Raw genomic sequence first — 23,567 nt, 5'->3', positions numbered from 1 at the left:
ACAGGAACAAGCATGAAATAGACTCCAAGGATCAAATACACTCTGCGTGTGAGTGACTGTGTGCAACTGTGGGACAGTGTGTGTGAATGAGATCATTGGTGTGTGTGTGTGTGTGTGTGTGTGTGCGTGTGTGTGTGTGTGTGTGTGTGTGTGTGTGTGTGTGTGTGTGTGTGTGTGTATGGGGTGTGTGCGTGTGGGGGGGGGGTCTGTCATGTTTTTTTTGTGTTCATGATTGCATGTGTGTGTGGGTGTGTGTGTGTGTGTATGAGAGAGAGAGAGAGAGAGAGAGACATTGTGTGCTTAGCCAGTAAAGTGCCATTAGTTATGTGCTCTCACGCTGATGGCTTAAACAGTGGGAGGTGTGGTGAGACTTGGAGGGCCACTGTCGCCTGATACGCTGCCATCAAATGCTTTTACACTCTCTGTGGAGGAAGACAGACCAATGTTACCATGATAACCAATTATGAACATCACTTCCAATTTATTTCCTGCAATCATGTGAGCGTTGCATCATATACATTATACGTGTCTACACAAGTACTCAGGCTTCATCCTAAAATAATGATGTTAAAGAATACAGCGACTGTAATGATGACAGTGATAGCACATGACATGGCTGATTCAGGCTGTAACCTCGCTCTCTTTGAGTCTTCATTTGGATCTAACAGCAGTGCAGTGGGTGCCTCGCAACACACCCCACAGCACACATACCTCTGCCTTTGCCAGCACTGGCACCCTGTCTGCTCGCTCTCTGTGTTTGTGTGTGTCCTACTGTAGCTAAGCTAGGCTAACAGTAATGCTAACATTGGAACTGACAGCGCAGGCTAATTCGGGGCAATTATAGCCCATAAATAGCCAAAGTTTCCCCTGCAGGAGCAGCCAGCGGGTCAGCCACACATCAGCTGAGCGAGCAAACTGTCACTGTCGACGCCGCTGTCATCACGGCTGACTGTCTGCCACTGTCCTTTCCAGCACCAAACCTATTCACGTCCTCCTCCTCCTCTCTCTCACACTCTCCCCCTTTCTACCTCTATTCCTGGTGCAAAGATGGCACAGGCTGGGCTGCACAGTCAGACAGACTGATATGTTTAGCAAGAGGCTTCCTGGATGCAAATAGAGAAGGTCAGACTGTGACGGCTTGCCCTGCCCACACCCTCACCACTCACTCCTCCTCCACTGGGCACCAGCAGTCAAGATTAAGTAAGTTTAGTAAGCAATGGTGTGAGAGAATAGATTGAAGTTTTCAGCAACTGAAAGTAAGCCAATATTAATAGGTCCCCTTGGTTTAAAAGAACCCAAATGTGAGCCAATAACACTAGATGTACTTAATGTGGGTATTTCACGGTTTGATAGTCCTTCTTGAGAAGAGAGGCAGAGTGAATGAGTGCATGTGAAATGTTAATACTTTCTGAAGCAAATCCCTTGTTTGTCAGTGTTTATAATGACTGTGTTATTTTCTTAAAGGAGAGGCTGTCGAGACCAGCAGTAAAGCAGAGCACCTTTAATAGAGCTCAGCTACACCATACCATACTGATACAAAAGAGAGGAAATAAAACACAAAACAAATGGTGAGTGACTTAAAATATATACATTTATACACATGCTAATGTATAGGACTGTAAGTGATCTGTGGGTGCATTGAATGCCAGTCAGAAACAAAACATACATGGAGAAAATGACAGAAGTTGATTGGTATGAACTGGACTAATCTGGTTACAGCACACAAAATGGGACACATTTAAACTACTGAAACCTCATACACCTGTAGTCATCTCCATTTCCATAACTGTATTCATTTGCATATAGTTAATCTAGACAAGTGAACCACTTGAAGCCAGGCAGTACTTTCTTGATACCAAACTAGGGAGAAGCTCATTGATCCTATAGACTGGATATATCTGTCCTTATTCTACTGTTATGGAGAGCCAATGGTGAAGCCCTTGTCAGTAGGTAGAGGGAAACCTTTCCCCAATTCATGTTAATTATTCAATGGCAGAGGTATCCCTGCTCCTAGACCCATGTCAACCTGTAAGTGTATAGGCATATTCAGTTTAGATATCTGTGTAACTTTACATAGGCATATTCAGCTGTAATACTGTATCTGCATAACTTCAACCGCACATTCATCATCCTCATTCACACAGGTACTCTACTGTACCACTAAGCAAAACCTCCTGATGTACACAAGAAGGAAAACACAGACATACAGATGCAGCCATTGTAGAAGTCCCACATTTTACTGCATGTTTGCTGCACTTTTACTCCATCCCCATGAGGAATCATTTGGAAAAAAAATCAGGATTTGCTCTCTTTTTATCTGCTGGAAGTTCCAAGGAATGGTCTGCTTACTAGTGGATTGCCAGACATTAGAGTTTTGTATTGTACCAGTTTGGTTCTCCTGAATAACTTTCAAGACAAAAATGCCTGCAGTAGTAAAACAGGGTAGTTGCAGGATAAATGCATGAAGGGAGGCTTCCACAATGGCTGCCACTGTGCTGGATCAAACAATAGATGCACCCAAAATTATAAAAAAAAAATATTCTAAATGTTTTTTATATATATTTATATATCTATATGTTAAATGGTATAACCTGCTTGAATCAGTATGTAGTAATGGGATCTGAAGCCCAACCTTCCTCCTGTTGTCAAGTTCAAAACCATCATTTGAGAGAGGAAGATAAACCTGATGTCATCAGTGGAAGGTTATGGGAAAAGAACAATATATTTTTTGCTGCTTTACTGAAAGAAAGACCTGATCCCTATCATAACAAAACTTTGATAACTAGGTAGGTTATACATGCATTAATGTGCAATTCAACGAGCAAAACACGCAAAAACTGGATGAACAATAAACATTAGTAAAATCAACAATGTACAGACTCTGACCAAATGTCCAAAATGTGTCCATATATGTCATAGGCTGGGGTAGGAAAAGGATGTACATTCTTGGTTTATTGGTTATAGAAAATAGATCTCTAGAGGGTTTTTTGCATTGTGTTTTTTTTTTTATATAGAGCAGACAAGCACAGTTCATTCAAAGCTATTGAGGAGACAGAAAATAATCAATTTAGTCTATCAGTAAAGAGCTTTTTGTTGGGTCAGGTTTTAGAGAATCATAACCTCATATACTCCATCCGATCTCTCTGCCTATATACAGTTACATACTATACACACTTACTTTGTTTGTACTATCTGTTCAGCCGTGCTTGTGTGCCCGTTTTCTAAATGTGAAATGATTACATTCTAATCTCTGCTGAGGTGCACAATCATAAGAGCTTATCAAATCTGCTATTCTGGGCCGGGCAGCTGGGATTGATCTATCAATCTATCATGCATTCCTTAATCCTTGGAAAAAAAAAGAAAATATATGAGGTGACAGTTTTTTAAATGAGCTGAACTCTGCTGCCTGGTAGGCAACTGGTGCAACGGCCAAGATGAGGTTTTAGCCAGAAAGGGTAAGTAAAAACCAGCAGCAGAAAAAGTAGACAGTTGTGTTTGTATTTCAATATGAATGTGTGTGTGTGAGAGAGAGAGTCTGTGTGTTTCTCTGAGTGTGTATAAGCGTAGGTAAGTAAAACCAGAACAATGCAGTCCTGCTTTGTAACCCTCCCCACAGAGGGCGTGTGTGTGTGAGGGTGTGTGCGAAGCGAAGAGCGGTAGGGCTGCATCAGTGTCTCTATACACACGCGCCCGGCCCGCAACATATACAGAGCAGCCCAGAGGAAGCAGCAGGCCTAGTAACGATCTGGGTAAATGAGTGTGTGTGGGATCAGCTTGTGCAAACACACACACGATGATGATGCGGGACGACAAGTCCCCCGCAAGAGCCCCCCGCCCACGGTCTCCTACGTCACTGTCCTCTTCTCTTCCACACCCAATCCTCCTTTTCCAGTCTCGATTTCTCCTCCGTCGTCACCGTCCGTCCATGTGCGTCGAGGACAGGAGTTAGGATGCTATGTGTGATACCTGCATGGTAAACATGTATGAGTGTGTGCGTGTGTGTATGTGTATCGGTGGGGGCGGGTAATAAGGGGCGCTAGCGTCAGAACAGGGTCCACTGCAGGCCCAGTGCAGCAAAGAGCAGGGCGAGGCTCCAGGGTCGGGCCAGGCTGGCGGGCGTCGAGCCTCCTCTCACCCTCACCACGGGGGGCTTCTGCGGGCTCTCATGTGGGCCGTCACCTCCAGGCTGTCTCCCTGCGGGCTTCCCATCGCTGGCCGTATGTGCTGAGAGAGAGAGAGAGAGAGAGAGGGAGAGAGGGAGAGAGAGAGGGAGAGAGAGATTAATGGTCTGACTCATTGTGGTATCAGAGTACTTTAAAGCAGTGTCCTTGTAATCTTCAACTTGTATTGTATGCCGGGCCCCCTCTTGCTACATCATCACCCCATCCTTATTCCTGTCACCCCATTTAAAAAAAACTCCAATTAAAACAATGATGTACGATTATGTCCATCTGTAACAATCCCAATGAATCTGAGGTTCATATGTGCAGCGGAAGATGCACAGCTGTGCCCGTTTCAGTCAGCAGTATCCAGCTGTTACAACAATTTTCCCTTTTAAACCACTAATTTGTTTCAAAGGTTGCTTTAAAAAGAAATTGCCAATTGTTTTTCAGATCACTTAACGGGGCTTTTATGGAACCTGCATCTACAGTGTCGCTGCCACAAAAATTAAAACTGTTCCTCAGTTCTAGTCCTCAGCTACCTACTCACTGTCACACTCTCTTTTGTCACACAGCTACAGACATCAAGCCTGTGCCAGTGCTATTCAGCCCCAAGTGAAAAAGCAACTGACCCCACCTCCCCCCAACACACACACACACACACACACACACACACACACACACACCATGATGGAGGGCTGACTGGCTGTCTAATCTCCAGGAGCAGATGATGGACAGCCCTCAGAGTGTCATTGCAGCCAATCAGAGATAAATCAGCCCAATGGGGGGTAGGGCAGACAGGGCAGACATTAAGCACGTATTTCATCACATTCACCACAAACACACACATAGATTATACACACACGCACACACACACACACACACAAACTTTCCTGCTGACATCAGTGAAATCCCAGCCTCGCAGAAAGACTTCACTCTTGTCGTCCATCCCTCACTGTTCTTCCAGTCTCTCTCTTTTCTATCCTCACTTGATCCTGATCACTCCTGTCCTCATGTTTCCCCTCGCCCTGCTTTTGAAGCGTGGCTCCCTCTTTCTCTCTGTATCTTTTTTCCTCTCACCGTCCCCTTTGCCTCTGGGTCGTGACAGTGTGTGACAGGAGAGAAGGAAATTGATTCCTTCTCTCCTCTCCCAGGAGCGACAAGGATCCCGGCCCGGCCCGGCCCAGTTCCGTACAACAATGGATTACAGAGAGATTACAACCCTAGGCACAGAACGTGCACCACACACACATACACTCTCCCAGTTCCCAATTAACACCTAAATCCACTGGCTGCATCGCTAAGACCGCGTAATTGTCACATATTCACTTTGTATCTGTGTGTTGGAGTTTCAGAGGTCTCTGCAAGCCTTGTGTGAAATGGTTAGAAGACAATATCTAGGGAGTTAGGAGAGGGAAGAGGGGGCTGATGCCAAAGGAAAGAGAAAGAGAGAGGGGGACGGAGAGAATGAGTGTGTTTGTGTGTGTGTGTGTGTGTGGTGGCAGGGGGGGGGGGTAAGCCACTTATCAGGGCATCGGGTCTGCCACACTGTGGACTAAAGCCCAGTACAGTGTCAAACCTTCTCTTTAAGCTGTCACTGCCACACATACAGACCAAGCCCGCAATGATGACTCCAAACAGTCTGTGTGTATGTGTGTGTGTGTGTGTGTGTGTGTGTGTGTTCAGCCCAATCTGTCTGGAACTCAGCTGTCTAATAAAAGGCTTCAAGACAGCTAAAACCTCCTCTGTGTGGTGCCTTGGCCTCCAGACAACTTGGCAGGCAGGTGTGTGGTAAGAGTGTACTGGATATTACACTCTTACTGTATAAAACACAAAAATTCATAGCACAATGTGCAAGAGCTTTGGATACCTCGCTCAATCTCCTACGCCCCAACCTCAAGGACTAAAAGTTATCACTCTTTTCAAGCTATCTTTCCAATATGGATTTTATTTTCTTTCACACCTGGCTTGGTCAGATACATAAATCTACGAATACATTCTTTCATAGCACTGAGAATGCATATTGACCCATCCCTACCGCGCACTTGTGTTTGCATGTGTATGTGACTATCTGTATCTGTATGCGTGTGTGAATAGGGCTAGGCAGAGCTCTAGGGAGAGAGAAGTGTTTCTTGTGCCAATGGTTTTTGTTGTTCCAGCAGACAATAGACAAAGACATCATTTATCCCAAATCAGATTGCTGTTATTGTTTCAATGGAAATGGGCTGCATCTCATTAGGGAGATGTCAGAAAGCAGCACTTGAATGGGCCAGAACAACACTAATACTACTCTGCTGCAGCTAACCAACTGGCTAATTGATGGAGCATAGCACTTGCCAGAGCAACCAATTACAGTGTAGACTACAGTAGTGCCAGCTAGTTACAGAATCTTCCTCATATAGGGTAGACACTGGGGGAATGCATGGTGCTACAATGCTTTTTGAACTAGGAGATAAAATGAAATTGGAAACAATAAAATGAAATGAAGTAAAAAAAAAAAAAAAAAAAAAAAGTTACAGAGCTGAGCATCAATACCCAGTAAGCTGAGTCCCTCAACGAGCAAATCATCTCCCCCACGCTGTTCCTCCCTTCCCCAGCAACTAGTATCTTTGATCAGGATGATAACGCGTGGGCTGCTCCCCTGCACCCTCCCTCCCCTTCGCAAAGGCATATACTGTATTTTTAGACTTAGATGCTACACCAGTATTTTTGATATATGTTTCGCTTCCAAACTGAAAGAAGAAACTTACAAAAGGAAGTTTTGCACATGCTTGGGATCATGCTAAATTATACCGCCAAGCTGACAGAAGACAAAATGGAAATTTCTGCTGTGCATAACAATTAATTTCCTCTGGGTAAACATACAGCTAATGCTGGTTTCTGTCAGACCAAAGGAGTTGCATTATTTCAAAATAGGGCACCTGAAAACATTTTCTACATACAGCATGTGAGCCATAATTTGGGCAGTTGTGTCTCATGGCATTTGGCAACATTTGATACTTAAGAACCAGGTGCAATGGTCGATTAGTGTGAGGCAGGTGTGCTATGTATTCTAGATATTCTACTATAGCGTAGAACTTGTTTCCTGCTGCTCATCAGAGTATCAGTATCAGTAGTTTTAAGAAAACTACTCATTGTTTTTCACTTTATGACACAATGTAAGATGACACAGACACAAGATCCAAACACCACTGCACACATGCACAGACACATCCACACACAAACATGCACACACACGTGCACAACGCTCCACTCACTAAACCAGATTGGTTTCAGACAGCAGTACACACCCATACTGTAAAAAATCCACTTCACTTCAGAAATTGTTTAGAAATATCGACACTGCAGATACATTTTATAAATACGTCTGACTTTGAAACATATCTTTAAACATATTCTGAAGTACATGTGAAATGTATTTTTTCCATATGGGCACAGCAGTGCACAGAAGAAAAAGACCAGACCTTGACATAAAATGGTCTAAGCCTGAAAGACAGGTCTCGGATATGAGCAGAAGCCTACTGCCATGACAAGGCCCTTTCCCAGACGTTTCTACTCTGTCAGCTGAGCTGTTTCCCTACAAAAGCCTCTTATGTGGTCGTGTCTGAGAGAAGAGGCTGACAGAGGAAATTGTGAATTTCTCTAGAAGTTAGATTTAGGTTGCCAAGAGCCTCCTCTGAAGCACATATGTTGAGAAGATGCATCTTATAAATGAAAAGCTGTAAATGGGACTATAGGAACTTTGCCGTGAAGCAAAATCTATTTATGAGCTGAGAAAAAGAAGTGTATCAAAATGGTTGTGTACACACACTAAGTCTCTAAAAGCATGCAACAACTTGAGGCACAAAGAAATCAAGAAATGGGGGGACAGATGAATAATGGAATGTCATGTTGTTGTGGTCACAATGATGCCATGTTAGCAGATAAGCCGTGCTTCATAAGCTGGCTCATGTGTAAATCCCCCAAATGTGGAGGGAGCGAAGAAGGGAGAAGTAGGGAGAGCAAGCAAGACAGAAAAACAGAGGGTGGGAAACAGAAAGAGAGAGAGTGAGGGATGACGTAGAGGGTTAGAAGATGAAAACAGTGCACAAATATTTATTTTGGCTTTTCAGTATGAGGCTGAATATGCATCGTCACTCACAGCAGGGGAGACAGAATCAATTTCACCTCAAACGACTTCACTGACATGCTATTCCTATTGCAACAAATGATCAATGAAATATGTATCTCCACCAGAAAATTACAAATTTGATTTGAACTGACATAGGTAAAAACCTTCACCTTAGGCTGTGGAAACTGTTGGAAATGCGGGAAGGATATGGGGGGTGATAAAGAAAAACAAAGAAAGGGGGAGGGAGGACAGACAGACAAATATGACTCAGAGATCTCAAGGCCACGGAAAGCTAACCACAGACCTCATGTCCGGGAAGACGTGTGTGAATGTGTGTGTATATGTGTGTATTCTGGGCCTATGAGTAGTGGTACCATTCATTTGTCTCTAAAGACAGGAGTAGACAGCGAGGGGGGGGACATGTTAATTTGTAAGAGGGTCTCTAGTCTCTGAAGGCAAAAGGCACCAAATACTCATTCTTCTTCTGATATGCAAGTTGTTAATGTACCTCCATAACTACACATACACAGATACACATAGACAACTAAATGTCAAGTTCACTCAAAAACAAAAGACAGATAACCCAACACATAACCGAGCCAGCCTCATGCCACCTTGTTGACCTCTGGGTTGGCTGAGTGTGTGAGAAGTTGTCCAGAGCGTCCATGGCCACTAATGCCTCTCCAGATGGGCAGGATTGCGTGGTTGGAGGAGCCTCGTTTCCCTCTGGCCAAGGAGCACAACAGCTGCTTCTAACAAGCCTGGCCACAGCACTGAAGAAGAGGTGGACCTCAGGCACTGGCCAAGAGGAAGGAGGGATGGGAGGAGAGAGAGAGAGAGAGAGAGAGAGAGGAAGAGGGGTTGGAAGGTGGGTGGGAGGAATAACAAAAGCCTTGGCCATCGTTTTTTTTGGAAAACATCTGAGGGATAGCAAATTGCATGATGGTTCTCCGGGCAACCATGCCAGTTCTCCACCGCTACACTCTTCCCTCACCCTCTCTCTCCTTTTCTCTCTTTCTCTCTCTGTCTTTCTGTTTGCCAGCACATAGCCACTGCTGCCACAGAGATTAATTTAAATCCTCAAACCTATGCAAAGCGAAGAAGCAAACTGTTCTCAAACAATCCTCCCTCTGTCCTCCACTGATAAGATTTAGTCTCTCTCTCTTTTCCTCATAAACACTACGTAATGCACAGACACAGAATACACACACACACACACACACACACACACATATGAATGCACACAACACACGTGCACGCACGAATGCATACTCACACACACACAGAGATGGACAGCCTTGGCAGTGTTTGTGACAAGCAAGGAGAGAACTGGGCAGGGAGTTTATTGAGGGACAAATCGAACGGCTAACAGACTTGACCCAGGCAACTCAGGTCTATCTGTGTGTGTGTGTGTGTGTGTGTGTGTGTGCGCATGGCGCTCTTGGCTGAATACTAGCTACAGTTCAGTAATCCAGTGAGGAATGGTGCTACTGTATACTGGGGCTTAGCAAGTTGTCACACTATCTGCTATCTAGATGACTAGGCAGACTTTTCCAGACTGAGCATTGATTTGGTGTACCACAAACAAATAGCTTTGTGTTCTATTCTACTCTATTATATTCTATTCAGAGCAGAGGAGTCTGGCTAAAAAGACATTACGAAAGAAATGGCAACATTTCAAATACACAACCTTGGACCTGGTTACAACCTTCAATTCTATTTCATTGAGTTAAATTAGGCAGAGATTTGTGTGTTGTTGCTTCTCACTCTACTGACAGCGCACCTCACTGCCTGTGTAGCTTCCTCAGCTACACATTTGTACAGTGTGACTTAAAACCCCACATAGAAGTTACATGTGTAAATATAACAATTCAACCTCTTTAACCTGGGCCTTTGTACACCTGTGGCAGTTTAAGCTCCTCTGCCTGCTGCGCACCATTATAAAGAGCCAGCAGGTGGAGGTTTGATTTGTGGCGTGGCACAGAAAGAGAGTGCGGTAGAGGTGAGTGGAGGTCAGTACTTTTCTCCTCCTCTCTGTCTTTCTCGCTGTCTCCCTCCCTCTTTCCTCACGCCTCTGCCTTGACCTCGAGGGTCTTCTCCCCGCTGAGCGGTTGGAAGGAGATGGGAGAGGTGCTGGAGGGGGCTGTAAAGCAGTTGATGGGCGTGGGTTTTGACAAGGCCACTGGATCTGCCTCGCGGGGACGCTTGATTAACAGGGGTGACCTCTGACACAAGAACTATTATTTCATTTGCACAAGCATGTACACCGGCACACACATTTACACACGCTCACGGTGCATGCACATAATGCACACACGCCTACACGCACACACACACACACACACACAATTTGTCTGGGCATACACACTGAGTTATGTAGTGTGACGAGAATGTGATTAGCCAGTCGCCTCTCTCCATAGCGTGTGCTTGGTTCCACTTTGAGGTTGAGGCCAGCGAGCGCGTCTCAGAGACAACAGAAGTACAGTCTAGCCAACTGTTCCTCTTCCCCCCTCTTCTACCACGATTCGGAAACACGACAGCTCTGCCAACTGGCTGAGTAATGACACTGTTGATTGGCTAGATCAATCCTTATTTGCTGTAAAACGAGATCTTTATGTAATAGCCAATATGTCCTTGGAACTCGCTGTTTTCAGATGCCCCAAAGCCACTGAAAATGACTTGTAAAATTAGTCGCTGTCATTAACACAGATAGAGCAGCCTCTTCTGAGCCAACCTGATGAGTGACCTTTGGCAGATGTTTGCAGGGCTTCTACCTATCATCTATCCCTCGTTCTGTACTGGCAAGAAGCTCTCGATGCCCAGAGTGAAGACAGAGAGGAGACACGAAAACATGGTACGCGGTCCCACTCCTCTCTTTTACTATATACAATACGTAGATACTATGTATTATAATCTAATTCTTTTTTAGGCCTGTAGATTTTACCTTAACAAACTTCTTTTTACTACATAGTGTGGATAAGCAGCAGACACTGGGCTGCCTGTTTTGTGTGCTGGCCCTCTTCTGGGGAATCCCTGAAGTCCTGTAATATGGATCTCATTGAGGAGTGCATAGACGCCTACTTAAAAGAAACACCCCACAGTGACCAATGTTCCTCAGTGGGAGCAACATCATCATTAACACTGATGGACAGACATAAGCAAGCGAGTTAAGCAAGTTGCATGGACAATGCCCTCTTTCAGCATTACTGAGGCACAGAGCCATCAGTCTGCCTTCGATCAGGCCTTTGGAGAAACAAAGACCGATAAAAGACTGATGCTGGTCTAGGTGTCTATGGATCAAGGGCGCCCTGACAGCGTTTCCTAGAGCTGGAGAATGCTAAGGCTCTTTGGGTCCCATCTGTTTTAAGGTTCCTCACACACACACACACCTTCCCAAACACTCACCCCGCCATTCTTTATCTCTTTTCACACTAAACTTTCTTCCAAAGGGGGGCGAGGGTGGGAGAACAAATTCACACAGTTCATTACAGGCCATCCATCTCTGTGCTGTTTTTGTCCACAACTCACTCTTTATGTGGTGCCATGTCAGGCAGGGGTTCCTCTCTCCTTCAAACTAATCTCCCTATTCTGTATTCTGAGGAACACACTGGTTCTACACAAACACACACCACACACACCCACACACACACTTCTCTGGGAACTATCCCCCTGGTTCACAGGCAACCTGTGTAGGGAATCCAAGGCTGGTACGGGGTCTCTGGCAGGCCACTCCAAGGGTAAAGGGGGCACAAAAATACAGGGGCACCAGTGGGGTACACATCCTAGCCTACAGCTAACCTAGCAACAGGCATAGCAGCATGGCAACTCCGCAGCAGAGACCAGAGGAATGGAATCTGCCTGGTACGCTTCTTGGCTGTACTGGGGTATAGAGGATTAAGATTTACTCCCCTACACACACACACACACACACACACACACACACACACACACACACACACACAGGCAAAAGGGGCCCTGGGAGGACAGTGACCTCCACCAGTCGATGTGACAGAACCTCAAGATGGAGGGGAACCCTGAGGAGAAAGCAGCCTCTATGTGAGAGAGGAGTTAGGGGCCCTGTACAACTCCCCCATCACACACACACATACGCACCACTATCCCCAATAGAAAACCCATTTTGACGAACTGATATGAGTGTTCACACACCCATCCACACACATGCACGCATGCATGCACACATATACCAGATGCCTCATTGCATTGGCAGGTGTCAAGTTGTCCTTGTAGACGGACAAGCGTGAAGGACATAGAGATAGGAACTCATTCTAACTCTATGTCTCTCTGTCTCTCTCTCTCGCTCTCTCTCCCTCTCACACACACACACACACACACACTTCATCACCACCATCCATTAAAGTCAGGAAGGAGTGCACAGCAGGAACCACTCAGAGACACTCTATCAGGTGTCACTGTGTGTGTGTGTGTGTCTCCTGACGTTACGTTTCACACCTGCAACTCTCCCCTCTCGCCCACACACTCACCTGCACTGTAATTTGTTTCAGCTATTCTCTTGGAATCAGCCAATCAATACAGAAGTCTCAAGATGAATGCTTTCACCTGTACTCCCTCTCTCCCTCTCTCATCCTCTCTCAAATACATTCACAGAGTGTGTAGTCTTGACTGGTGTGACACGAGTGTAATGAGACATTCAGTGATAGCGTTAACTTGGTGTTGCTGTGCAAGTGACACTAAGGGCTGTCAGGGCTGAAGTGCGGAAAAGAGGCTTTGGTGTGAGTAAACTGTTATTAGGCTGCCTTTGGCTCTACAACAGCGAGTAGCAGCAGTACAGATGCTAAGGATGGGATGCAGCCTTTCATTGTGCCAGTGACCTTCCTCCACTGGATTTAACTGATCTAAGTGATGCTCACTTTTTCAACTTCAAAGTGCTTTCAGCAGTCTGTGTGGGTTTGAAAAAAAAAATCTTGCTGTGATGTTATAAATGTTTGATTTTTTTGCGGTTGAGTCAAATGGTTTGATATAAACTCTTGCTTGGTTACATAACTGCCGACTGCAGTTTTAGAATCAGATTACTTACAACTCTGCACTAAACACACTGTCAGTGGCCATGCTTATCTGATCTGCAATCAGCTGAAGCAGTGAGAGGTCAGCACCCCGCCAGTCCTCTGGCCTGCCACTCTGTTCCAGGTTCAGCTCTAATTGCCACATCAATTATGGATAAGAGAGAAGGGCTTTGTCGCCCTCACCGCTGGTCAATAGGATAGGCCTTTAATGAAGTGACTTGTCTTGCATGCGCAGTCTCTTTCACACATACACACACCCATACACACAGTCGATACAAAAATTGGCTCATTGCTACCAACCTCCATTATCTGACCACTCATGCAATACTAATGCACTTTTGCTATCTAGAGCAGATACTTTGACAGTGGTTTTGCTTTAAAACAAAAGTTCACATCTGTGGGGTGTCTCTGGTTTGTTGGAGTTGCAGAGTTTGTAGCACGACAGACTAGTAACTCAGGCTGATTCATTTTGAATACATAATTTTGTGACTCTAGCTGCTGTTTATGATAGTTACAATATCATGCCTATGGTATAGCTTGATTGCATGTATCACATCCTAAGTACCAACAGACATGCAAGGCCTTGGCATATGTGTGCTTGTGTTTGCATGTGTGTCTGTGTGTGTGTGTGTGTGAGAGAGAGAGAGAGAGAGAGAGAGAGAAAGAGAGAGACAGACAGAGCAAGAGAGAGAGAGAGAGAATGAAAGAGAGGGAAAAACCCACCTGATGTCCTTCCATGCTTTCTCTCTTTCTCTCCTCACTTAGTTTCCCCCTGCATGCCAGGCTGAGCTGAGACGAAGAGGATCAGACTCATCCCTGCTTATCCTCCTACTGTATTTTTCAATATCAGTGGAATGTCTGCCTTTATTTGCTCAGTGCTGCGTTACAGCAGGAATGCCTGTCCCTGTGTTAGTAGCCAGGGCTGGGCTCCAGCCTCAGGAGGGTCAAGGGGGTCACTCACCCAACACTCCCCCCATCCCTACCCCCAGCAGAGAGGCCTGGACTGGGGGACTGATGAAGGAGTAGGCCCAGGCCCGTTTAAGTAAACTGGGGCCATCTCCAAGCCCCCTGAGCCCTAGGTCTGTCTGTCGATAATGCTAATATAATTAGGTGTGTGTGGCCAGCAACAAAAGATTTCCTTGTGGATTCACTGAATACTGATGAGGCCTGGTCCCAATGACACCTCAATAGCTTGTTATGCCAGTGTGCCAGTATATGCATGTGCATGCCGGTGGGAGGGTGGAGGGTTATGCACACAATAAAACTCAAAGTCATATCCTCTGAATTTGCAGATTTCAATAAAGAATAGGTTATGAGTCTGAACACTGTTTTTAACCATCTTTAAAATGCCATTTACTGCTTGGAAATCTGCACATGAGGTTTTCTTGTGAAATCTGTGGATAAGAGCTGCTGCTGTGGTACTTCAGACTTTTATGTGGTTAGGATAACAAGACATTGACTCACTACCATTTCTCGTCTATGCTAGTAAACGTCATAGCTACCAAACCAAATGCTGAGTTCTACATATCATTTTCACTAACTGTCTAGGTACTTGACTCCCAATACTTCCTCTGGTTTATAACCTGTTGAGACACCAGGGATTCTTAGTGTTTCCCAGCTCAGGATCCCAGAGGTGTGCTGGAGTGGCTCAACCATTAAGGCCTCACTGATACTGCTTAGAGAGGAAATGATGATGCCGGCTAATGAAAACCATTCTCCTTCTCTGATGACCGCGTGCCTAGGGAGCCCTTCAAGCTAATACGCTCTCAAACTGCCATAAAAACCACAGGGCAGAATATGCCAAGCTAGTCAGAAAATAGAGCCCGCTGAGAGGCAAGGCGGATGATGGTATAAAAAGGGATGGATGGGGGCAGTGGGAAAATGGGAAAGACGGTTGATCACAAATGCTGATGTGCACGATAAAGAACGTGTGATACAGTGATTATCATTAAACGGAATAGCTGTCGGCTGGTTTGAGTGCTGACAAAGGGGTTTGAGCAGATATTAGTCTACATGATTAGCCCTCTGAATGCTCTGTACTGTGGGCGTCATTCCCCATATTCGTTTCATAGTTAAATTTGAAACTCCTCAGTATGAATCATAGTTTGTGTCAAAACAAATATAGGGAAAGTCACGCAACTCCATGCAAAAGGTCAGATAGACAAAAGAGATGAGTTTGCACATCTTGCAGAGTGAAACTGTGACTCACTCCTGCCACATCCATCCCCAACCCAGACCAGCTTCCAGCCCAGCCAAAGCCATCTCTGATCCTCCTGTCCCCTCTTGTCCTACCATACTCTGCCCTGGGGAGCTCTTCCTCAGCCCCTTGAGCTCCAGATGAAAGGCTAAGGGAAATGGCAGTCCTGCTGGTAATATCCGCGCCGGGACACAGCCACTACATCTGCCGGCCAGCCGGCCTCTACACACGCCAGTCCCATGGGGCCAACAACTCAGCCCGGGACCTAGGATGCAAAGACGGAGGGGTGGATTGGTTCGACCCGGCCTGGCAGAGCACACAAGCACCAAATCCCTCTACCCGCCCTCCTAACCCTCCTCTCTCACGTTAGATTGAATCATAGGTTTGTATGTTGCAATCGTGTCCTCTGATCCTCAGCCCTTAACCTTCCGTTCTCACGTCAGCCCCACTCACATGCCTCAGTGCCTCTTGTAACTTCCCCTCACAAGATCTCTACTCATATCATACAGCTCCGCAGTATTACCCCTCCATTACTTTATCTTTCATGTCTCGAAGTTTGTCCTGCCCCTTCACCCCTACGCTGTCTCTTCTCTCTGCCTCACCTCTCTTTCACCCCCTCCACTTTTATGTTACCATACAGCCGGTCCTCCTCAGACCCTAACCTATAGCACTTCTCTCTTAATCTCCACACTTCTCTCCCTCTTGCAAGTCCTCCAACATGAAAGGCAGGTGCGTGCTGGGTCCAGGGGAGCAGCGGGCTGTAGTGGGCTTGGGACCGATCCAGAATAATCCTGCTAACACTGGAGCAGGTTGGCCATATCCTGCCCAGGCAGCCATTCACATCAGGAATGCTCTTCCCCTGCCAGGGAGAACAGCTGCCGCGCACCTTTGCGGCCTTATAGTCTTTGGAAAGAAGTTATCTCCACGACACTCAGATGCAAGCACACTAGCAACACAGGAACCTAATTAGGCTGCTATGTCTAAGATGAGTCCCTGGTTTAAGATCCTGGGGAGAGCTGAGGTCAGATTCAGGGTCATAGATATATAAATATCTATATAATAATACCTATTTTTCTGGAGCCTCCACTGCTGGAGACAGGACACTTTTAATGTGTAAAACTGTGTCACACACCATGGCACATACATAGGAAAAAAAAATTAAAAATCAATGTTGATCCAATCATCATGGCTGAAATAATGTGGTAGTGAGTAGGTGTGTGTGTGTGTGTGTGTGTGTGTGTGTGTGTGTGTGTGTGAGAGAGAGAGAGAGAGACTCACATGGTGAACAGTAGGCTAGTGGGCAGTAATGGGTATGGAACACACACAGTTTGCTCTGATGCCCTTCAGCCCTTCAATACAAAACCTGCTGACTAGGCCCTTCTAATGCCACACTGACCCACCAGCCCATGTCTCTGAATGTGTGTGTGTGTGTGTGTGTGTGTGTGTGTGTGTGTTTTCTCTCACACACCCACACACACTCAGTACTACATTATTTTAGTGCACAGTACAACATACAATTCATATTCTGTCCATGTTCTGAGATTTTTTTCCCCCACAAACCTAGCAGCTGTGGGTCTAGGAACACTGCTGTAGGGACCACAAGGGACAGAGTCTGTGTTCCTAGCGGTCAGCCCTTACACACACACACACACACACACACACACACACACACACACACTTGAGCTAACAACTTGTTGTTTCCTCTGTATGAGGGCAAAAATAATATATCTGCTCTTCTGTTTAAGAGTAGCAGAAGCACCAGCCACCCCCCACATACACACAATGCACAGTCTCAATTTCATCCATCCGTCCACATGTTTATCCACTCTTAAAACTATCCATCTTGCCATACTTAGATAATTATGTTCTATGATAGGGTGACAGAGCAAAACAGTTATTACTCGTGGCTTCATGCTAACAGACAGGCTTAGCCACTGAACTGCAGGAGTGTGTGAGCAATGCCGGGGGTGTCTTCACTTTTCTTGATGAGCTCACTAGTGTTCCTGACAGATGGTGTTTGCTACCAAAAGAGAATTGTACTTTCATGGCTGCACGCTTCACACTTTTTTGCTGCACACCCCCTACGGCCCAATCGCAGGAAGTGTTTATCCATGCATTTCCTTCTCCTCCTCCTCCGAGATGGATAACCTGCTTTCTCCCCTTTTTGTTTTTATGACTTCTCACACCTTTGCCAGGGATATTGCCTCAACGGCAACACAAACAACAATATACTGCAGTCGACCAAAAAAGGCAGAGGGGGGAAAAAGGCAATAAAATCTTTTATCTCCCACATTCCACCTTAAACTCCCTCTAGATTTCATGAGAACAAAAAGAAAACTTCCAGCTTCTGCTGCACTTTTAATATCATAGAAATAACATATTTTCTCCTGGATAGGCCTGTCTGTTTTTGAAGATCTGCCCAAAAGGCCAGAAAAGAAAGTACAGTTCCTACTTCACTAGAGCCAGAGACTCAGACAAGACTGCTGGACTCACGGCAGCAGGCAGACGGAGAAATAAAGTGCTGGACCACCCTTTAAGATGCACAGACATGTGGAGACTCCTCTCTCTTCCTAATGGAGAGATAGTGGTCTAATGTGCCATTGTGGATCCTTTAGCAGTTAATACGCTAATTAGCTAGCTACAAATGAATAGCCCTTTTGGAAGGAGCAGCCATAAGTGTTCCCTGGCTATTACAGTTAATAAGCCATAGTCACGCCACACAATGTGCCACAGTAGAGGCCCTCATGGCTGCAGGGTAGAGGGAAGATATGGCTTGTTAAAGATTTGCTGATTTATGCTCCTGTTCACAGCTGTGGTCATGGCGGTTCGTACATGACCAGGCCCAGTTTAGTTGGCACACAGCGCACGCTAGCATGTCTCCAGGCGAGAGGGGCAGGATCTGCACCCGAGATCAAACAGGCATGACATCACACAATCAGACTGTATGTGTACTCACACTTTCTGCCAATGGTGGAGAGAAAATATGAGTGTTTTGCAAAGAATTAGACTTTTCTAACATTTTGCCATGTTGATTGTTGTCTATTGTCCATTGTTTCCCTAAGTATGTATGTAGCATGTAGCATCTGTATCTGCATTCTTGAACATGCTTAAATTATGCAAGAGGCCATAAAATCTGAGGATGCATACATGTAACCTATCTCTTTAGTAATCCACGCAGCAGCTCCATCACATCAGAGAGAAGATAGAGACAGTGAGTGAGAGTGTTCTCTGCAGATTAGTGCTGTTCATTAGCTTGGTAATGAAGTCTCTGTCTTAGCAGCAGGGACAGTCAGCAGGCGGTCATGCCCCCTTTTAACATGGACCTTGGGAGCTCTGCCACAGCTACATAGAGGCAAACAAATACAGATTACAGATGGAAGGGAAAAGAAACCTTGTAAAGAAGCCTACAGCCCTATATTACCACCATTGCCCAGTTAAAGGGAATTTCTTTAACAGATGCCATAACAAATGTTGTTTCTATAATTAAAAACAGTTCAACCAATATTTGTGTAATGCAAACACATAAAGGGAATGTAGAAACCGGAGAATCAAGTCTGTAAACTGAGATGCCATTGACAGTTAATCCATTGACAATATATTGGAAAGTGATTTTAAAGACCAATATTTATTGGGTTTTTCATCCAACTGACCTCTGAACCAGAGGATGTGCCCATAACCCTGTAAAAACATCCTGTATTCTGTCACTGTGTCAACAAAATGGGTCTCCCACTCACTGTGAATGGGGAACTTCCCAGATTTGTCTTTTGATGACATCATCAAGACAGTCAGGGCTCTGTTGTCTTTATCTTTGAGACACTCTTGTTTACAACCAACATGTAACACATCTGTTTTACAGTGTATTCCCCCTTTAATATACTAAAACCCACACAGGCATTAAGTTAATCACTCTTTATTGATGCCAATTGGCCTAACATCTTCTTTCCAAGCAGCATCAAAGTTCAGATTTGTTGGTACTGGATGATGAGCACTGTGTTGAAAGCTAAAGGACAGTGTTGAACAGACAGCAGAGCTCTACAGGATATGGTTCTGTACTTTGAGCACTGACTAATGGGTTTTGTTCTGTAAATCTCAGACAGTGGTTTTGATTGATTATCCCCTGCTGTTGGGTTGCGGGTGCTGCTGTCAGAGCTCTAAGAAAGGCTGGAGTGTGTGGTATCCACATCGCTGGGAGGAGCGGGGCAGAACGGGGCTGGGCGGGGCGGGTGCGTAACTGGGAATGTAATGGCTATTGATTGGTGTATTAGCTGCACTGTGGTGTGGATAGTCTTCCTGCTGTCCTGCGCTAAAACCAGAGCAGTATTTTTAACTACGCTGACAGAACATTGAGCCATAGTGTCATCTCTTACATGTCAATTTAGAGGATATTCATGTGCGTTCTATTTTTCACATATTCCTCAATGATTAAGACCATATACTGGGATTTTTTTGTGCTGTAATACTTTGTAACAACTTTGCATTGGCCACTTATACTATTACTGTTATTACTGTAGTACTTCAATTCCAATTCTGATAATGTGTGATATCTGACCCACCCTTGCATTATTACAGTGCTGTCCTGTGAACTGTAGGAATACGCCATGACCAGAAAAAAGCTTTTTGTTTCACTGCGCCGTTGTGTAAGTTGGAATGACAGCAAAGATGAGGCAACCGCAAGGTAGGGAAACCGGAAATAGCAGTGACCAAAACTCAGAGCAACAACAACAATGGCTACGGTGAAAGAGCGGCTAAGGGAATATTTAGAAGCATGGGTTGTATCTTGCGCTGAAACAAAGGAAAAGAAGAAGAAAATGGAGATGGTATGTTTTTCTGCTAAATTAAACCAGGAGGAAAGATGGAGAGTATAGCATGAGATGTCAGCATCAAGATATAAACAAAGGCAATGAACCGAAGGAGGAAAAGCAACACAAGCAAACACATTATATTTTAGACTAATTGTAGACATGCAACAGGGGATAGTGTGCGAAGAATTTGACTACTTTGACCAGCAAACTTGTGCACACTACAGAGTCTGAAGCCAATGCAGGGCTTTGTTTTTTCTGCAAATGTGTTGTCTTGTCCAAAAGAGCCTGCCAAAATTAATTTCCGCAGCAATTATACTGACCGCTCAAGTGGAATGAGTGAGTGGTGTCTACTATACATGATTACATACTTGTGATGATGCATGCAGCAATGTATGTAGACTGCACCATGTTCCACAAATGCTTGTGTGCATTTGTGTTGGACTGAGTAAACACGGTGCATGTTATATGTGTAGGTGTGCTCGCCGGTGAGATTGCTGAGTCAGCATCTAGCATTTTTGCAGTCTTGCAGCAAGGGAAGCCGAGGCGCTGAGCTTTCCCCAGAGAGGCTCTCATCATTGGGCTTGTCTCCCTTGTGTTTGCCTATCTGCCTGCTCACATGTCTCAGTGTATTTCCTTATGGTCTTCCTTATGGTGTTTCCTTATCCTAGTTTATTGCTACCCTGCCATGTAATAAACCACAATCTTGTTGCCTAACCGAGCACCTGCAGCTACTATTTGTCACTTGCATGTGTGTGTGGATGCATGCAAGTGCTTCTGCATGTGCTTCTCCATGTCCTCATTGTGACTGTAGGTGGAAAAAGCAACATGATAATTAGGGATGATTAAGGTGAAGCTTGGGATGGTTCTGGAAGAGATCAAATGATTCTCATCAAAGCCAGCACAAGCCCCAACATCTCCTAACTGCTGTGTATGTCTGTGTGTGTGTGTTTGTGTGTGTGTGTGTGTGTGTGTGTGTGTGTGTGTGTGTGTGTCCTCCTGCACTGGAGTAGACTGGCTGTTGCCTCAGGTTCAGAGCAGCCTCCTATGCTGCCACCTTAGCTTTAGCTCCGTGGATACTGCTGCTAGAGAGACAGTAGGGGAGAATGGCAGAGTGTCGAAAGGGTTTGAAGTGAATTCCACTCGGAATAGAAGAGATGAATGGAACGGTGACCTTGTGGCGTTCTTCAGCAACAATTCAAGGCTGACTCAGGTGGAGAGAAGAGACAGGACGCCTTGTCTTTTCAGAGGCAGACTCGTCCTTGATTTAGATATTGGAGCTCCCACACAAAAACAATTAAATGAGATGAGACACATTTGGAAATAGAATGAATGAGTTGGAGGGTTGAACAGGTATTGCCACTCATGGCAAGGATTTGTGTATGGAAGGTGAGCGCTGAAAGGAGTGGGCCTGAAAACAATCTCATAAGAAGGTGTGGAGGAAGACGGCTGCAGATTAGAGCTTATTACTAAAGCAACCAATAATGCTCAAAGCATTGCCAGTCAAGGTCAAGCACTGAATTAGAAAGGGGAAAAGAAATAGGGGGGGGTGAGGTGTGTGTGTGCATGTGTTACTTACAAGTCTTGTCTTTGCCGTCTCCTGAGGCTTGACATCCATCTTCATCATCACAATCTGTGGTGCTGCCCTCCTCTGTTTCTCCACTGCCCAGCTCCTCCCAGACTTCCCTCTGGCCCAGTCCTGGAAAATTCTCCTGGGTCTCCTGGACCACAAAGACAGTGATATAAGGTTTACTACACAAATACATTACACAATACATTATTACTGTGTCTTATCCACATACAGCAGTACACTCTAGGCTGGTCCCAAAGGGAACAAATTCCATCTATTTGGATTTGGATTCTCTTAAAAGGACAAAACTGATCATCAAGGCCATTTCAGTCGTCTTAAAATATACAAGCCAAGCCTGTATTCCACAAGTCTTTCTTCACACAATTGGATTTAGTCTAGACAAAATCCTTTTGTAAAAAGCTTTAGCATAAGCTTGTTAGCATCGCAAGTCATGGTTCTTGCACCGCTGTGTGACACCAGTGAGGGGCAGAGTGGTTCACAGTGTCCCCTGTGTTGCTGTCCTCCTCCTCACAAGCGACACATTATTTCCCTCGCTCTGACATATCAATCACTGCAAATGTCAGCAAGCACCCGAGAGGTGACACTGAGCAATCAGTGGCGGGCAGCAGTGCCAATGAGGAGGGGTGGGGTGGAAGCGTGGTGTGGGTGGTGTTAAGGCTGGTGTGGGGCATTGAAATACAACCAAATTATTCCATGGAAAAAGAGGAGCATTCATAAGAAAATTAAAAAAGGGCCCCCAGAGAAAAAAAAGGAGTCTGATAACTAGGTAGTTCTTTTAGACTGGAATGTATTTTTTTTTAATAAATCCTGGCAACTGCTTTTACACAGAACAAAGTGAAAACCAATTATGATACCCTGACAGTAAATAAGATCTCAGAGATATTGAATGATGAACCTCAGATAATGATTTTTTTCCCCCCACATGGAATCATACTATAAAGCAAGGAATCTCTGTCTGTATGTGTGTCCTTCGCATATCGCGATCTACTTCACACTTGGCGGGTGTATTGCTGGGGACTCAAGGATGTACAGTGTCGGATTGGACACGCGACACGTTCAATATTAATACACTTTGAATAAACAAGCGAACAGCGTTCTGTGCAGCAGCGGAGCTCAAAGCAAGCGACTGATAGCCTACGCCTATTTTGAACGGGCACTGCGCTAGTATATAGAATTCTGGAATAAAACTTTTAAATTCCTGGTCAGTTCTAATAATTGTGTTCATTGTACTTGGGTGTACAAGAGACAGTTCATGAACTGTGAAATCCATATTACATCTAAAGAACAGAGACATTCATATTCTTTCATTAATGCTCTTCATATCTACCTACACGTCTTCAATAGATTATGAATCATTTGCCATGCTCCAACTTGTCACTATTGATTCAAGATGATTTGATGGGGAGAACACATCATCTGAGCACTTTCACTCTACTCTTGCCTCTAACTTGTATCATTACCTTGACCTTTAGACAACATTATCACATCATACCATGACCACTGCTCTGCATTAAGAGCTTCTCAGCCCGGAACATGAAAAACTGCTCTTCATGATAACAGCACACAGCCCATCCAATCAAAAGTGTCACTGGTTCCTCCCTCTCAGTATGGGGCCACCTAATTGGACCACCTGCTGGCCTGCCTTGGAAGGGAGTCCTCCATCATCA

General features: G+C 45.1%; 1 protein-coding gene across 1 annotated transcript in view; it reads right to left on the bottom strand.

Annotated features, from left to right (window-relative positions):
- Positions 1-1,535: 1,535 nt before the first annotated feature.
- Positions 1,536-23,567, bottom strand: part of LOC139653834 (glypican-5-like) — a 97,939-nt gene continuing 75,907 nt past the window's right edge. The window contains exons 8-9 of the mRNA XM_071530824.1: positions 21,889-22,030; positions 1,536-4,224 (exon numbers count right to left, since the gene is read on the bottom strand). Coding sequence (XP_071386925.1) covers positions 4,043-4,224; positions 21,889-22,030 — 324 coding nt within the window. The 3' untranslated portion in view covers positions 1,536-4,042. The remainder of the gene's footprint in view (positions 4,225-21,888; positions 22,031-23,567) is intronic.

The sequence above is a fragment of the Centroberyx affinis genome, unplaced genomic scaffold (assembly GCF_046629955.1).
Source record: "Centroberyx affinis isolate AG114_WGS23_722 - 3 ecotype Tasmania unplaced genomic scaffold, CSIRO-AGI_Caff_v1 ptg001983l_1, whole genome shotgun sequence".
NCBI classification, from domain to species: Eukaryota; Metazoa; Chordata; class Actinopteri; order Beryciformes; family Berycidae; genus Centroberyx; species Centroberyx affinis.
The sequence above is the reverse complement of the archived record's forward strand: the minus strand, read 5'-3'. Positions and strand labels throughout refer to the sequence as shown.